The sequence below is a fragment of the Triticum aestivum genome, chromosome 2D (assembly GCF_018294505.1).
Source record: "Triticum aestivum cultivar Chinese Spring chromosome 2D, IWGSC CS RefSeq v2.1, whole genome shotgun sequence".
Lineage (NCBI taxonomy): Eukaryota > Viridiplantae > Streptophyta > Magnoliopsida > Poales > Poaceae > Triticum > Triticum aestivum.
Genome location: NC_057799.1, coordinates 470,565,764 through 470,583,774, shown reverse-complemented (window position 1 = coordinate 470,583,774; position 18,011 = coordinate 470,565,764). Strand labels below are relative to the sequence as shown.

The following is an 18,011-nucleotide window of genomic DNA, read 5'->3' as shown; positions in this document are numbered from 1 at the left end:
CCGAACCCAGTCCGTATAGTTGCTACCATTGTCTTTCAGCTTGGTTTTCTCTAGAAACGCGTTGAAGTTGGGGTTGACATTATCGTGGGCCATTTGATCTACAAGACATATTGTAAAGATTTTAGACTAAGTTCATGATAATTAAGTTCATCTAATCAAATTATTAATGAACTCCCACTCAGACAGACATCCCTCTAGTCATCTAAGTGATACATGATCCGAGTCAACTAGGCCGTGTCCGATCATCACGTGAGACGGACTAGTCATCATCAGTGAACATCTTCATGTTGATCGTATCTTCTATACGACTCATGTTCGACCTTTTGGTCTTCCGTGTTCCGAGGCCATGTCTGTACATGCTAGGCTTGTCAAGTCAACCTAAGTGTATTGCGTGTGTAAATCTGGCTTACACCCGTTGTATGCGAACGTTAGGACCTATCACACCTGATCGTCACGTGGTGCTTCGGAACAACGGACTTTAGCAACGGTGCATAGTTAGGGGGAACACAATTCTTGAAATTTTAGTGAGAGATCATCTTATTTAGGCTACCGTCGTTCTAAGCAAATAAGATGTAAAACATGATAAACATCACATGCAATCAAATAGTGACATGATATGGCCAATATCATTTTGCTCCTCTTGATCTCCATCTTCAGGGCGCCATGATCATCATCGTCACCGGCATGACACCATGATCTCCATCATCATGATCTCCATCATCGTGTCTTCATGAAGTTGTCTCACCAACTATTACTTCTACTACTATGGCTAACAGTTAGCAATAAAGTAAAGTAATTACATGACGTTTCAGTTGACACGCAGGTCATAAATAAATTAAGACAACTCCTATGGCTCCTGCCGGTTGTCATACTCATCGACATGCAAGTCGTGATTCCTATTACAAGAACATGATCAATCTCATACATCACATATATCATTCATCACATTCTTCTGGCCATATCACATCACATGACACATGCTGCAAAAACAAGTTAGACGTCCTCTAATTGTTGTTGCAAATTTTTACGTGGCTGCTATAGGTTTCTAGCAAGAACGTTTCTTACCTACGCCAAAACCACAACGTGATGTGCCAATTTCTATTTACCCTTCATAAGGACCCTTTTCATCGAATCCGATCCGACTAAAGTGGGAGCGACAGACACCCGCTAGCCACCTTATGCAACAAGTGCATGTCAGTCGGTGGAACCTGTCTCACGTAAGCGTACGTGTAAGGTCGGTCCGGGCCGCGTCATCCCACGATGCCGCCGAATCAAGATAAGACTAGTAACGTCAAGTAAATTGACAAAATCGACGCACACAACAACTTGTGTTCTACTCATGCATAGAAACTACGCATAGACCTAGCTCATGATGCCACTATTGGGGATCGTTGCAGAAATTAAAATTTTCTACGCATCACCAAGATCAATCTATGGAGTTTACTAGCAACGAGAGGGGAGTGCATCTTCATACCTTTGAACATCGCGAGTCGGAAGCGTTGTAAGAACGCGGATGAGGGAGTCGTACTCATAGCGATTCAGATCGCGGTAGATTCCGATCCTAGCGCTGAACAACGGCACCTCCGCGTTCAACACACGTGCAGCCCGGTGACATCTCCCGCACCTTGATCCAGCAAGGAGGAGGGAGAGGTTGAGGAAGAGGGCTCCAACAGCAGCACGACGGCGTGGTGGTGATGGAGTGGCAGTTCTCCGGCAGGGCTTCGCCAAGCTCACGCGGAGGAGGAGAGGTGTTGGGGAGGGGAGGGGCTGCGCCTTGGATGTGGTGCTGCAGCCCTCCCTCCACCCCTCTATTTATAGGGAGAAGAGGGAAGGGGGCCGGCCCCTCTAGATGAGATCTAGAGGGGGGCGGCGGACAAGGGAGAGGGGGCTTGCCCCCCAAGCAAGGGGGCGCCCCCTTTAGGGTTCCCCCCTAACCCTAGGCGCATGGGCGCTAGGGGGGATGGCGCCCAGCCCATTTAGGGGCTGGTTCCCTTCCACCTACAGCCCATAAGGACCTCCGGGGCAGGTGTACCCTCCCGGTGGACCCCCGGAACCCCTCCGGTGGTCCCGGTACAATACCGGTATACCCCCGAATATTTCCGGTGACCGTATTGTAACGCCCACGATGCGGCTATATCTCCCACGTGTCGAGGCATGACTTAGAGGCATAACCGCATTGTGGTTTGTCGCAAGAAGGGTCATCTTCACACAATCCCATGTAATGAACAAAAATGGGATAAAGAGTTGGCTTACAATCGCCACTTCACACAATACATAAATAAATCATACATCAATCAAAGTACACACATAGGTCCGACTACAGAACCAAAATAAAAGAAGACAACCCCAAATGCTAGATCCCCGATCGTCCCAACTGGGCTCCACTACTGATCAACAGGAAACGAAACATAGTAACGACCAAGGTCCTCGTCGAACTCCCACTGGAGCTCGGTAGCATCACCTGCACTGGCATCATCGGCACCTCCAACTGTTTTGGTAGAATCTATGAGTCACGAGGACTCAGCAATCTCACACCCGCGAGATCAGGACTATTTAAGCTTAAGGGTAGGAAAGCGGTAGTGGTGGTGAGGTTGCAGCAGCGACTAAGCATATATGGTGGCTAACATACGCGAATAAGAGCAAGAAGAGGAGCAACGGAACGGTCGTCAACTAGTAATTATCAAGAAGTGATTCTGAACTACTACTTACGTCAGACATAACTCAAAAGCCGTGTTCACTTCCCGGACTCCGCCAAAAAGAGACCATCACGGCTACACACGCGGTTGATGTATTTTAATTAAGTCAAGTGTCAAGTTCTCTACAATCGGATATTAACAAATTCCCATCTGCCACATAACCGCGGGCACGGCTTTCGAAAGATAATACCATGCAGGGGTGTCCCAACTTAGCCCATTATAAGCTCTCACGGTCAACGAAGGATAAACCTTCTCCCGGGAAGACCCGATCAGTCTCGGAATCCCGGTTTACAAGACATTTCGACAATGGTAAAACAAGACCAGCAAAGCCGCCCGATGTGCCGACAAATCCTGATAGGAGCTGCACATATCTCGTTCTCAGGGCAACACCGGATGAGACTAGCTACGGGTAAAACCAGGCCTTGAGTTTCCCCAAGGTGGCCCCGCAGGCAGCTCAGTTCGGACCAACACTCGAAGGAGCACTGGCCCGGGGGGGTCTAAAATAAAGATGACCCTTGAGTCTGCAGAACCCAAGGGAAAAGGGGATAGGTGGTAGCAAATGGTAAAACCAAGGTTGGGCCTTGCTGGAGGAGTTTTATTCAAAGCGAACTGTCAAGGGGGTCCCATAAATCACCCAACCGCGTAAGGAACGCAAAATCAAGGAACATAACACCGGTATGACGGAAACTAGGGCGGCAAGAGTGGAACAAAACACCAGGCATAAGGCCGAGCCTTCCACCCTTTACCAAGTATATAGATGCATTAATTAAATAAGAGATATTGTGATATCCCAACATAAACATAATACAACATGGAGCAATCTTCATCTTCTCCTGCAACTAGCAACGCTATAAGAGGGGCTGAGCAAAAGCGATAACATAGCCAAACAATGGTTTGCTAGGAAGGGTGACAAAGGTTAGAGGTGGTTTCATGGCAATTTGGGAGGCATGATATAGCAAGTGGTAGGTAGCGCAGCATAGCAATAGAGCGAACAACTAGCAAGCAAAGATAGAAGTGATTTCGAGGGTATGGTCATCTTGCCTGAAATCCCGCTAGGAAGAAGAACGAGTCCATGAAGAAGACGAACGGATGTAGCCGAAAGAATCCTCACAACTCCGGAACGAAACCGAAGCTAACGAGAGAAGCAACCCGGAAAGAAAGAAACAACATAGTAAACAACCACCACATACACATGGCATGATGCACAATCCAGCATGATGCATGTCCGGTTTAAATGAAGCATGGCATGGCAAAATGCAACAAACAATACTACAAATTCAGTGGAGCTCAATATGTAACAAGTTGCATATTGACGAAAACACCACATCAAATATTTAGTTCTCTCTCGTTTATGTACCCAACAATATTAAATGTTGATTAACATGGCAAGAGGTGAAGCATAAGTAAACTATCTATTTAAGCAAGTTAAATGAGGCCGGAAACAATCAACAACAATTCCGGAAAATCCTCATGTCCATATTTTAGATTTGGTACTGTTCTGCCTAAAACCATATTTTATTGTTGTTAAACAGCAAAATAAAGTGCACCAGGTTAATATATGCATTTTTCTACCCCACTTACATATAAATTTTATTAAATTCCGAGTTACGATTATTAAGCTATGAAATAAATCATTTTAACATGGCATTTGAGCAAATTTAATCAAACAGCAATTTAAACATTTTTAACATGGATGCAAGCAACATATTATGAAACTAGATAAAATTCTGAGCATTTTTCATACATAAAGTTTTAACATATGTTGCATTGTTAAAGAGTTATTATATGCATGATGTTTGAGGGTTTTCTGTAAAACTGGTAGTCTCTGGATAATTAGGGAATTCACAGAACCAGGAAAAAACATATACGGGCCGAATCTGCTAGCCCAATAGTGCACAGTGGCTGGGGGTTTCTCACCATGGGCCATGGCCCAGTCGGTGGAGGGGGAGGCCGGAAGGGGGCGCTGGGCCTGGGCACAGTAAACGCACGCAGGCGACGCGCGGTCGTGGCTCGAGGCGGTGTGTCGACCTCCTGCTCGAAGCAGAAGCAGAGGAGGAGGCGGCCGGACTTGTGCGGGGGCCTGGAGGAGCTTGGGGAGCGGCGGCAGCGAACTTGGCGGTGAGGAGGCCGGGAACGCAGGGCCTCGCTGGATCTTGCAAAGGCAGCGGCGAGCGAAGCAGGGTGGTGGCACAGCTGCAAAGCCATGGCAGGAGAACAAATTCAGAGAAGTGGCACAGAGGGAGGAAGGAGATCGAAGCAGGAGAGGGACAGGCAGAGGGAGGCGGACCCGGCAGGGCTCGCGCTCCAGCAAGCTGCTGCTTGTTGCCGGCCGGACGATGATAGGTGGCCTCGGGACGGCTGGGACTCGTCGCGGCAGGGAGGTGCGGTCATGGATCTCCAAGCGGCGGCTCCATGGTTCCTTGTGAGAGAAACACGACGAGGGGGTGGTCAGGGAGAGCTTCAGTGAAGAAGAGGAAGGGAAGGGTGTAGGGGCGACGAGGACGCCTGCTGGTTCGGGCGAGGAACAGAGCAGCTCTGGCGGCTGCGGGCTAGAGGTAGCGCCTCGATCCATTCGGGAACGAGCGCTCGGGCTGGCTGCACGACGGTCATGGATGACGGCGGGACAAAGATGCATAGGCGCTCGGGCTGGATGGATGTGCCGTGGAGGCAGAGTGTAACGCCCACGATGCGGCTATATCTCCCACGTGTCGAGGCACGACTTAGAGGCATAACCGCATTGTGGTTTTGTCGCAAGAAGGGTCATCTTCACACAATCCCATGTAATGAACAAGAATGGGATAAAGAGTTGGCTTACAATCGCCACTTCACACAATACAAAAATACATACATCATTCAGAGATACACACATAGGTCCGACTACGGAACCCAAAAGAAAAGAAGACAACCCAACTGCTAGATCCCTGATCGTCCCAACTGGGCTCCACTACTGATCGACCAGAAAATAACAACACAACGAACAAGATCTTCATCGAGCTCCCACTTGAGCTCAGTTGCGTCACCTGCACTGGTATCATCGGCACCTGCAACTGTTTGGAAGTATCTGTGAGTCACGAGGACTCAGCAATCTCACACCCGCGAGATCAAGACTATTTAAGCTTGAAGGAAAGGATGGGGTAATGAGGTGAAGCTGCAGCAAGCACTAAGCATATATGGTGGCTAACATACGCAAATGAGAGCGAGAAGAGAAGCAACGGAACGGACGTGAACTAGCAATGATCAAGAAGTGATACTGAACTCCTACTTACGTCAAACATAACCCAAAAACCGTGTTCACTTCCCGGACTCCGCCGAGAAGAGACCATCATGGCTACACACGCGGTTGATGCGTTTTAATTAGGGTCAAGTGTCAAGTTCTCTACAACCGGATATTAACAAATTCCCATCTGCCACATAACCGCGGGCACGGCTTTCGAAAGATAATACCCTGCAGGGGTGTCCCAACTTAGCCCATTATAAGCTCTCACGGTCAACGGAGGATAAACCTTCTCCCAGGAAGACCCGATCAGTCTCGGAATCCCGGTTTACAAGACATTTCGACAATGGTAAAACAAGACCAGCAAAGCCGCCCGAATGTGCCGACAAATCCCGATAGGAGCTGCACATATCTCGTTCTCAGGGCACACCGGATTGTCCAAGCTTCCGGTAGGCCAGCCCAGAGTTGCCCCTGGTGGCCACCGGCGACTGACGGGTTGGACCAACACTCAGTGGAGCACTGGCCCGGGGGTTTAAAATAAAGATGACCCTTGAGTCTGCAGAACCCAAGGGAAAAGGGCTTAGGGTAGGCAAATGGTAAAACCAAGGTTGGGCCTTGCTGGAGGAGTTTTATTCAAAGCGAACTGTCGAGGGGGTCCCATAAATCACCCAACCGCGTAAGGAACGCAAAATCAAGGAACATAACACCGGTATGACGGAAACTAGGGCGGCAAGAGTGGAACAAAACACCAGGCATAAGGCCGAGCCTTCCACCCTTTACCAAGTATATAGATGCATTAAAAATATAAGAGATATTGTGATATCCCAACATAAACATAATCCAACATGGAGCAATCTTCATCTTCACCTGCATCTAGCAATGCTATAAGAGGGGCTGAGCAAAAGCGGTAACATAGCCAAACAACGGTTTGCTAGGAAGGGTGAAAAGGTCAGGGGCTGACATGGCAGTATGGGAGGCATGATATAGCAAGTGGTAGGTAGCGCAGCATAGCAATAGAGCGAACAACTAGCAAGCAAAGATAGAAGTGATTTCGAGGGTATGGTCATCTTGCCTGAAATCCCGCTAGGAAGAAGAACGAGTCCATGAAGAAGACAAGCGGACGGAGTCGAACGAATCCTCACAACTCCGGAACGAAACCGAAGCTAACGGGAGAAGCAAACCGGAAAGAAACAAACAACATAGTAAACAACCACCACAGAAACATGGCATGATGCACAAACAAGTATGATGCATGTCCGGTTTAATGAGGCATGGCATGGCAAAGTGCAACAAACAATACTACAAGTTAAGTGGAGCTCAATATGCAACGAGTTGCATATTGACGAAACACCACATTTAATTATTTAGTTCTCTCTCGTTTATGGACCCAACAATATTAAATGTTATTAACCATGGCAAGGGGTGAAGCATAAGTAAACTAACTATTTAAGCAAGTTAAATGAGGCCGGAAACAAACAACAACAATTCCGGAAAATCCTCATGTCCATATATTGGGATTGGTGCTGTTCTGCCATAAACGCAATTTTAATATTTTTAAACAGAAAAATTAAGTGCACCATGTTAAACTAGGCATTTTTCTACCCCATTTACATATGAAGTTTATTAAAATCCGAGTTACGGTTATTTAGTTATGAAATAAATCATTTTAACATATTATTCGAGCAAATTTAATCAAACAACATTTTAAACAATTTTAACATGGGTGAAAGTGGCATATTATTAAGCTACACAAATTTCTGAGCATTTTACATATTTAGATTATTTTAAACCGATGCACGGTTGTGAAATTATTAAATGCATGCAGTTCAAGGGTTTTTCTGCAAATCTGGCATCTCTGGATAATAGCTAAAATCACAGATCTGTAAAAAAAACGAATCGGGCCGAAATCTGCTGGGGAGCTGGGCTTGGGGTGGCTCACCATGGGCTAAGCCCAGTCGGTGAGGAGGAGGCCGGGCAGGGAGCGCTGGAACTTGGCGCTGGAGCTGGGCCTGGGCCTGATCTGGAGGCGCGCTGCCCAGGCGTGGGAAGGCAGGGCGCGGTCAACGTGAGGCACAGGGCAGCGGCACCTCATCCTCTGCTCGTTGCTGCTCGATGCAGCCGGCGGCGACGGAGATGGAAGCAGGGGCAGCAGAACTTGGCGACGGCGGAGGACTTGGCGCGCTCTCCGGCGAGGGCGGACGAAGGAGCCGGATACAGGGACGAGGGCGCGGTCGACGGGCCAACGCGGGGTCGAGCGGCGTTCGATGCAGAGACGATGCAGCGGCGGGCATCCATGGCGACGGAGTATCTGGGAGAGAGAGGGATTAGAGAGAGAGGAGGCCGAAGAAGAGGACGGGAGGAGGAGGCAAGGTGCTGCCTGCGAGTCAACGGCGGCGACGAGGCTGACGAAGTGGCCGTTGGGGGTCACGGAGCTCGTGCGCGACCAGAGGAGCTCGGGGCTCGGGCGCGCGAGGCTGGAAGAAGCTCCTGGTGGTGCCCGTTTTGAACGATGGGGTTGACGAGGCAGCCGGGACGGCGGCGACTTGCGGGCACGGAGACAGTGGAGCTCGACGGGAGGCTCGGGCGCAGGCACACGACGAAGGCGAGCGGGGCGACGCTGCGTTCTTCCCAGGCGGGCGCCGGCAGGAGGATGGCGCGGCTTGGCGGGGCAGGGCACGCGGGGCGACGGCGCGAGGGGAACCGGGCGGAGGCGGCCCGATCCGGCGGCGGGGAGCTCGGCAGGGCTCGCCGGACCTGCGGGAGCTGATGCTGCTCATCGCCGGTGGGGACGGCTGGCTCGATCCGCTCGGGTTCGAGCTCCTGCGGGGCTCGCGCGAGGGAGGCCGCTCGTTGGGTGCTCGGGCAGGAGGTTGGAGGGGGGGATCGAGCAGAGGAGGAACTCCACTCCTCTAGAACGGACGCGCGAGGCAGAGGGAGGAAACTGCGGTGGTTGGTCGATGGGATCTGGGAGGATCCCGAGGGAGATTTTGGAGAGAGTGGCGGCGGCTAGGAGGAGGGATGGGACATCTCCCTAGAAGTTAGGGTTTGTTCATATTTAGACTAGGGGATTAGGGGAGGGATTACTCGGTCCGTCCAATTATAATCGGGCGGTCGTAAATAAATAGGCTAGAGCGTCCAACAAAGAAAACGGAGATGTTTTGTAGACGTTAGGGGATGATCCGGACCCAACGGTAACGAAAGTCCGGTTCGGGTTCGGGACAAATTTCGGACGCGCGCGAGGGGGCGAAGCACTGTGCAAAGAGGGACTCCGGTTTAAGCAAGAGGGAAAACGAAGAACAAGGTTGGTCTCGGAAGGGTCAACGGAAGCAAGGGGGGCGCGGCAACTACGATCGGATGCATGTTTGAAAAACAATGACGGATGCAAGGCGATGATGCAATGATGAATGCAACACACAAATAAAACACACGGCGCACACGAAACACATGGAAGGCGTCTGGAGCGTCGGTCTCGGGGCGTCACACAGAGAGTGGAGGCGGAGGGGATTGGATCAGGGGAAACAGTGGAGGCGCTGGGTTGGGGCGAACAGGCAGGGGAGATCCCGAGGGGGATTTGGTGGAGTGGCGGCGGTGGGGAGGATTGATGGGACAGCTCCCCTAAAAATTAGGGTTGGGTCATTATTTATAGCAGATGGATTTTTGGGTATGTGCTAATTCGGTCCCTCCGATTAAAATTGAGCGGTCGAGAAAAATAGGCTAGGAAGTCCAAATAAGAAAATGGAGATGTTTAATAGATGTTAGGGGATGCACCGGACCCAACGGTAGCGATAGTCCAGTTCGGGTTTGGGGAAAATTTCGGACACGGGCGAGGGGGCGATGCACTGTGCAAAGAGGGACTTCGGTTTAAGCAAGAGGGAAAACGAAGAACAAGGTTGGTCTCAGAACGGTCACGAAAGCAAGGAGGAACGCGGCAACTACGAGCGGATGCATGTTTTAAAAACAATGACGGCAACGAGTGCCGATGCAATGCAAATGAAGACATGAAGAAAGCAACAAACAAATAAATCACACGACAACAACGAAAAACAAGGAAGGCGTCTGGAGTGTCGGTCTCGGGGCGTTACAACACTCCACCACTACAAGAGGATCTCGTCCCGAGATCTAGGATGGCACCGGAGAAAAGCGGGCGAGGGAGAGAAGAGGTAAAGTTAAGTTGCTTCTTTGACAAACGAGTGAAACCACGAACCTTGAGAGATTGAACGAACGCAAAGAGAGAATACAAGGGAGATTAACGAGATTGAAAACACTCCGTTAAGCAAGAGGAACAAGGACCATTACAAGAACCATGTAGGTTGAAAAACATGGAAATAAGAGCTTCACGAACGAAAAGAATATGACCACACCGATAGAAAAGAGAAACAAGGAACACCATGTGAACTTTGGAGTTTGCAAAGCTATGAATGACGAGAACAATGGACAAGAAGTACATGCAAGCACACCGGTTGAAACGAGATGTACAAGGAACGATAAGGATCAATTACGATAACGCTCCGGTTGGAAAATGGAAGGGATAGAATATGAACTTGGCAAAATGAAAGCACTTGGATGAGACTCTAATTAAAAGAGGAATGATAGACACAACACTCCAGTTGAGAAGGGACGCAAAACTTGATAAGATGAGAGAACTCGAATGAAAACACGACACTTCGGCTAAACGGACGAGAAAGGAAAAATTACATGATCTTGACAAAACAAGATGATTGGTCGAAGAGAGCAACATCACAAAGCCTCCGGAAACAATGCATGATAGTTAGATAGTTGGAGTGAATAGAACAAAGAATGAAACCAACATCCCCTACCATAAATGAATTTTAAAGAGCATCCTTACGAAGTAGGATTGAACGGAGTTGTTGGAAAAATCAACAACAAAAAGAACAAGCTTGTTGTGGGCTTAAGGAAAACATCTCAAAAACTTGAGGTGAAATTCTGCCACTAACGGAAAAACAATAGATTGGATTGATATGAACAAGGAGACGAGAAACTTATTTCGCCGGGAGGATAAATGAAGAACTTGGGTCATTTATGAGCACCATAAATAACAAAAATCCTTAGGGAAAGCTTTAGGTGAAACATGACACAAGATAAATCCAACGAAGAGATTGGTGGATTTAAAATATCTCATTCTTGACAACATGTGAATCCTGAAACGTGAACTCAAACTGTCAAGAATGACATAACACCACCTCAAATGATAAGGTAAAACGAATTGCACTTCGGAATGCGAGATGAAGAATGCTTGAACTCCTCAAAACAACACATTTGTTGAGCACCATGTTTATCTTTGAGTATAGCTTGGCGGATCATAACTTGGAGAGAATTCTTGAAGAACAATTGAAGAATGAAAGGAATCCTTGACGAAGCACCATGTAGAGCCTCCATGAAGAACTCCGGTAAACAAAAGGATGATAGAAAGAAAGAGAAGTTGACAACACAAGGTGAAGCCTTGCAATGATTTAGGTGGAGCTTCGCGACGAGATAATGCAGAAAGCTTGAAATTCGGAAAAGAAATATGAACAAATGAGATCAAGAATTTTGATGAATCTCCGGAATAAGGAATTAATCACTTGGATGAAACAAGAATAAGAATTACATTATGCTCATCCTTCACCAATTAAATTGATGACAAGCAATGGATTTGGCATACTACTTATTCTCGTAGAAAGGATTAAGATAGATATGGCGCAAACTTGAGAAAAGTCTTCAACGAACCACCGGTAGGATTGAAACAACGAATAAATTGATATGATAACGAAGGAAGAGAAATCTTGAACGAACCACCGTAAGAATATGAAAATCAACGAAGATAAGATAAAGAAACATCGGGAAGAATTAGAAAATGAACGAAGATACTTGAGAGAATTTAGATACAAGTGAACGAAGAGATCACGAGCTGACTAGAGAATACTTGAACGGTGCACCGGAATAATATGGAGATGAACAAAGAGACATCAATTTAGAATAATTGGAGAACGAGGCTGAAAACTTAGAACGAAGAAAACTTCTGAAATGATGGCCTTTGGAGAATCAAACTGAAAAGACTCATGAATTGCTCGAGATGGGTGAAAAGAATTCTCACAATCGAAAACAATTATGAGAGGATGGCATCAAGCTGGAACCATGAATCTTCAAGAGAATGGACAAGATTTAGGAGAAATCCTTCTTCGGCCTTCAAATGTTGAGAATGATGATGAGAAACACCACCATGAATTGTTGAGACACTCCGTAACGAAAATTATAAAGGTTGAACCAACAATGAAAAGAATTTGAAAGCGATCTTGGAGAAGAAATATGACTGATGATACTTCATTCTTACGTCAAACTTTGAAAAGAATTTTTTTAGAAGCTCCGGGAAAATTAGAAGAGTCAGGTAAGATCCTGGGAAAAGCCCTGGGGGTTAGGGCCCACTCAAAAGAAACACCGTTGGAATGATTACTTGAAAGGGAGATTGCACCGGTTGAATTAAATGGCTTGAATGAGATAACAACCTCGAGATAGCTTGAACGGATTGGGAGTGAAATGCGAATCTACTGAGATATCTTCAGCACTCCAGATAACATGAATAGCAAGAGGTGGATGATTAAGAGATGCACCGACATGAGAAAGCATTTGAAACGAGGAAAAGAATACGATCAACACTGAAAGCTTGACTTGAGTCCACCGGAGAAGAAAAAGAACGAAGAATAAAAAACTTGAAACTCCGTTAGTATCTTCATGGGAAATCACCGGATAAGAACATTGATGGAAAAGAATGGAGAAACTTAACATCCATAAGATGGATACATGATTAAGAAATCTGAGTCCTTGAAGAAAGAAGGTGGGAGGGCGGGAAAACAAAGACAACTTGGGACGGATGAAGCAAACACCGTTGCAAAGAACTGAGAATTGATCTCGCGAATGTTGGAATGACTAGATGTACTTGAAGAGAAACACGCCGGTTGGAAAGAATTGGGATGACAATCTCGATGATCAAGAAGGATTAGTATCCACATTGGAATATGAGAACACCACTTGGAAAAGGTATGGAATCCACATTTGACTTCGAAGCAACTCGAATACCACAACTTGAAATAAAACAAAGGATTTGGCTTGCAAAATAAGCCGGAACAAACATATGATAGAGATTTCGTCCGAAGTTTTTGTGGTGGGGCCCACACGGGCTCGATCGTACAGCACCATCATGTACAAGGCAGTGCACATGACATATGAAGCGTCCCCTAGTCGGCATAGCCAAGGACTCTTTAAGACACTACGAGACCACTGTAAAACCAACCGTGGAAAGGCGGACCACTAGACGTCGAACCCCAATCTCATATCATGCATCTGTCGGAAAGATATCCTAGGAGCTACTTGAATTCCCACTTATAAACTCCCAAAACTTTCTGGTTATGCAATCAAGTGTTGGGGATACAGGGGACACAAAATATATCACCCAAACTAACAATACCTAGATCCAGCTGTATCCATCCGTCAACACATAACCAAGAAATCTTCGGAAATCGTTTACCTCAACCTTCGAAAAGCATCCGTTATACGAGTTATGGCAATACTCCCTAACTCCCGCCCCAGTACTGGGTGGTGTCGAGGTGATCTCACCAACAACTGCATAAAAGAGATTTTCGATGTCGGCGAAACTCAGGTATTCCAGAACTGCAACGATAAAATTGTGACGACAACACCTCGGAGCTCAACTCCCTGGGACACTGCCACAACCCCTAAATGTCAGGAGGCACCAAGAACAATGTTCTCGTCACAAAACCATCGGAACGATTCCAAGATACCCGCGTGATCCTAAAAAAAAATTAGTGAAATTTGAGGAGAGAAAAGTCAAAATTTCTATGTCAGGAGGCCTCACCAGAGCGACGAAGGGACTGAGGAGTAAAAAGAATCCTACTCTCCGATATATATAATCCTAAGACTCAAAAAAAGTTGTTCTAGACTCAACAACGTCAGCGATTCGATCAAGCAGGGGGCTCCTAAGTCGGGGATGGCTCTGATTACCAACTTGTAACGCCCACGATGCGGCTATATCTCCCACGTGTCGAGGCACGACTTAGAGGCATAACCGCATTGTGGTTTGTCGCAAGAAGGGTCATCTTCACACAATCCCATGTAATGAACAAGAATGGGATAAAGAGTTGGCTTACAATCGCCACTTCACACAATACATAAATAAATCATAAATCAATCAGAGTACACACATAGGTCCGACTACGGAACCAAAATACAAGAAGACAACCCCAAATGCTGATCATCCCAACTGGGCTCCACTACTGATCAACAGGAAACGAAACATAGTAACGACCAAGGTCCTTATCGAACTCCCACTTGAGCTCGGTAGCATCACCTGCACTGGCATCATCGGCACCTGCAACTGTTTTGGTAGAATCTGTGAGTCACGAGGACTCATCAATCTCACACCCGCGAGATCAGGACTATTTAAGCTTAAGGGTAGGAAAGGGGTAGTGGTGGTGAGGTTGCAGCAGCGACTAAGCATATATGGTGGCCAACATATGCGAATAAGAGCGAGAAGAGGAGCAACGGAACGGTCGTCAACTAGTAATGATCAAGAAGTGATCCTGAACTTCTACTTACGTCAGACATAACTCAAAAGCCGTGTTCACTTCCCGGACTCCGCCAAAAAGAGACCATCACGGCTACACACGCGGTTGATGTATTTTAATTAAGTCAAGTGTCAAGTTCTCTACAACCGGATATTAAACAATTCCCATCTGCCACATAACCACGGGCACGGCTTTCGAAAGATAATACCCTGCAGGGGTGTCCCAACATAGCCCATTATAAGCTCTCACGGTCAACGAAGGATAAACCTTCTCCCGGGAAGACCCGATCAGTCTCGGAATCCCGGTTTACAAGACATTTCGACAATGGTAAAACAAGACCAGCAAAGCCGCCCGATGTGCTGACAAATCCTGATAGGAGCTGCACATATCTCGTTCTCAGGGCAACACCGGATGAGACTAGCTACGAGTAAAACTAGGCCTTGAGTTTCCCCAAGGTGGCCCCGCAGGCAGCTCAGTTCGGACCAACACTCGAAGGAGCACTGGCCCGGGGGGGGTCTAAAATAAAGATGACCCTTGAGTCTGCAGAACCCAAGGGAAAAGGGGATAGGTGGTAGCAAATGGTAAAACCAAGGTTGGGCCTTGCTGGAGGAGTTTTATTCAAAGCGAACTGTCAAGGGGGTCCCATAAATCACCCAACCGCGTAAGGAACGCAAAATCAAGGAACATAACACCGGTATGACGGAAACTAGGGCGGAAAGAGTGGAACAAAACACCAGGCATAAGGTCGAGCCTTCCACCCTTTACCAAGTATATAGATGCATTAATTAAATAAGAGATATTGTGATATCCCAACATAAACATAATACAACATGGAGCAATCTTCATCTTCTCCTGCAACTAGCAACGCTATAAGAGGGGCTGAGCAAAAGCGGTAACATAGCCAAACAATGGTTTGCTAGGAAGGGGACAAAGGTTAGAGGTGGTTTCATGGCACTTTGGGAGGCATGATATAGCAAGTGGTAGGTAGCGCGGCATAGCAATAGAGCGAACAACTAGCAAGCAAAGATAGAAGTGATTTCGAGGGTATGGTCATCTTGCCTGAAATTCTGCTAGGAAGAAGAACGAGTCCATGAAGAAGACAAACGGATGTAGTCAAACGAATCCTCACAACTCCGGAACGAAACCGAAGCTAACGAGAGAAGCAACCCGGAAAGAAAGAAACAACATAGTAAACAACCACCACATACACATGGCATGATGCACAATCCAGCATGATGCACGTCCGGTTTAAATGAAGCATGGCATGGCAAAATGCAACAAACAATACTACAAATTCAGTGGAGCTCAATATGTAACAAGTTGCATAATGACGAAAACACCACATCAAATATTTAGTTCTCTCTCGTTTATGTACCCAACAATATTAAATGTTGATTAACATGGCAAGAGGTGAAGCATAAGTAAACTAACTATTTAAGCAAGTTAAATGAGGCCGAAAACAATCAACAACAATTCCGGAAAATCCTCATGTCCATATTTTAGATTTGGTACTGTTCTGCCTAAAACCATATTTTATTGTTGTTAAACAGCGAAATAAAGTGCACCAAGTTAATATATGCATTTTTCTACCCCACTTACATATAAAGTTTATTAAATTCCGAGTTACGGTTATTAAGCTATGAAATAAATCATTTTAACATGGCATTTGAGCAAATTTAATCAAACAGCAATTTAAACATTTTAAACATGGATGCAAGTAGCATATTATGAAACTAGATAAAATTCTGAGCATGTTTCATATATAAAGTTTTAACATATGATGCACTGTTAAAGAGTTATTATATGCATGATGTTTGAGGGTTTTCTGTAAAACTCGCAGTCTCTGGATAATTAGCAAAATTCACAGAACCAGGAAAAAACATATACGGGCCGAATCTGCTAGCTCAATAGTGCACAGTGGCTGCGGGTTTCTCATCATGGGCCATGGCCCAGTCGGTGGAGGGGGAGGCCAGAAGGGGGCGCTGGGCCTGGGCGTGGTCAACGCACGCAGGCGACGCGCGGTCGTGGCTCGGCGGTGTGTCGACCTCCTGCTCGAAGCAGAAGCAGAGGAGGAGGCGGCCGGACTTGCGCGGCGGCCTGGAGGAGCTTGGGGAGCGGCTGCGGCGAACTTGGCTGGGAGGAGGCCGGGAACGCAGGGCCTGGCCGGATCTTGCAAAGGCGGCGACGAGCGAAGCAGGGTGGTGGCACAGCTGCAAAGCCATGGCAGGAGAACAAATTCAGAGAAGTGGCACAGAGGGAGGAAGGAGATCGAAGCAAGAGAGGGACGGGCAGAGGGAGGCGGACCCGGCAGGGCTCGCGCTCCAGCAAGCTGCTGCTTGTTGCCAGCCGGACAACGACAGGTGGCCTCGGGACGACGGGGACTCGTCGCGGCAGGGAGGTGCGGTCATGGAGCTCCAAGCGGCGGCTCCATGGTTCCCTGTGAGAGAAACACGACGAGGGGGTGGTCAGGGAGAGCTTCAGCGAAGAAGAGGAAGGGAAGGGAGTAGGGGCGACGAGGACGCCTGCTGGTTCGGGCAAGGAACAGAGCAGCTCCGGCGGCTGCGGGCTGGAGGTAGCGCCTCGATCCATTCGGGAATGAGTGCTCGGGCTAGCTGCACGACGGTCGTGGATGACGGCGGGACAAAGAGGCATAGGCGCTCGGGCTGGATGGATGTGCCCTGGAGGCAGAGAGTGGAGGCGAAGGGGATTGGATCAGGGGAACAGTGGAGGCGCTGGGTTGGGGCGAACAGGCAGGGGAGATCCCGAGGGGGATTTGGTGGAGTGGCGGCGGCGGGGAGGTTTGATGGGACAGCTCCCCTAAAAATTAGGGTTGGGTCATTATTTATAGCGGATGGATTTTTGGGTATGTGCTAATTCGGTCCCTCCAATTAAAATTGAGCGGTCGAGAAAAATAGGCTAGGAAGTCCAAATAAGAAAACGGAGATGTTTAATAGATGTTAGGGAATGCTTCGGACCCAACGGTAGCGATAGTCCAGTTCGGTTTCGGGGAAAATTTCGGACACAGGCGAGGGGGAGATGCACTGTGCAAAGAGGGACTTCGATTTAAGCAAGAGGGAAAACGAAGAACAAGGTTGGTCTCGGAACGGTCACGAAAGCAAGGAGGAACGCGGCAACTACGAGCGGATGCATGTTTTAAAAACAATGACGGCAACGAGTGCTGATGCAATGCAAATGAAGACATGAAGAAAGCAACAAACAAATAAATCACACGACAACAACGAAAAACAAGGAAGGCGTCTAGAGCGTCGGTCTCGAGGCGTTACAGGTATGATGACTTCCCATATATAAATCTTCACCTCCGGACCATTCCGGAACTCCTCGTGACGTCCGGGATCTCATCCGGGACTCCGAACAACATTCGGTAATCACATACAAATCTTCCTTATAACCCTAGCTTCATTGAACCTTAAGTGTGTAGACCCTACGGGTTCGGGAATCATGCAGACATGACCGAGACAGCTCTCTAGCCAATAACCAACAGCGGGATCTGGATACCCATGT

The 18,011-nt window shown here is 47.6% G+C and overlaps 1 protein-coding gene across 1 annotated transcript; it reads right to left on the bottom strand.

Moving 5' to 3' along the window:
• Positions 1-6,982: 6,982 nt before the first annotated feature.
• Positions 6,983-17,078, bottom strand: LOC123055847 (serine/arginine repetitive matrix protein 1). Its single transcript, XM_044479683.1, has 5 exons — positions 16,794-17,078; positions 16,497-16,699; positions 9,431-9,525; positions 7,850-8,679; positions 6,983-7,073 (listed from the first exon to the last, which is right to left on the bottom strand). The coding sequence occupies exons 1-4, from the start codon at positions 17,076-17,078 to the stop codon at positions 7,856-7,858; spliced, it is 1,407 nt and encodes a 468-aa protein (XP_044335618.1). The 3' UTR covers positions 6,983-7,073; positions 7,850-7,855.
• Between the last annotated feature and the right edge of the window lie 933 nt (positions 17,079-18,011).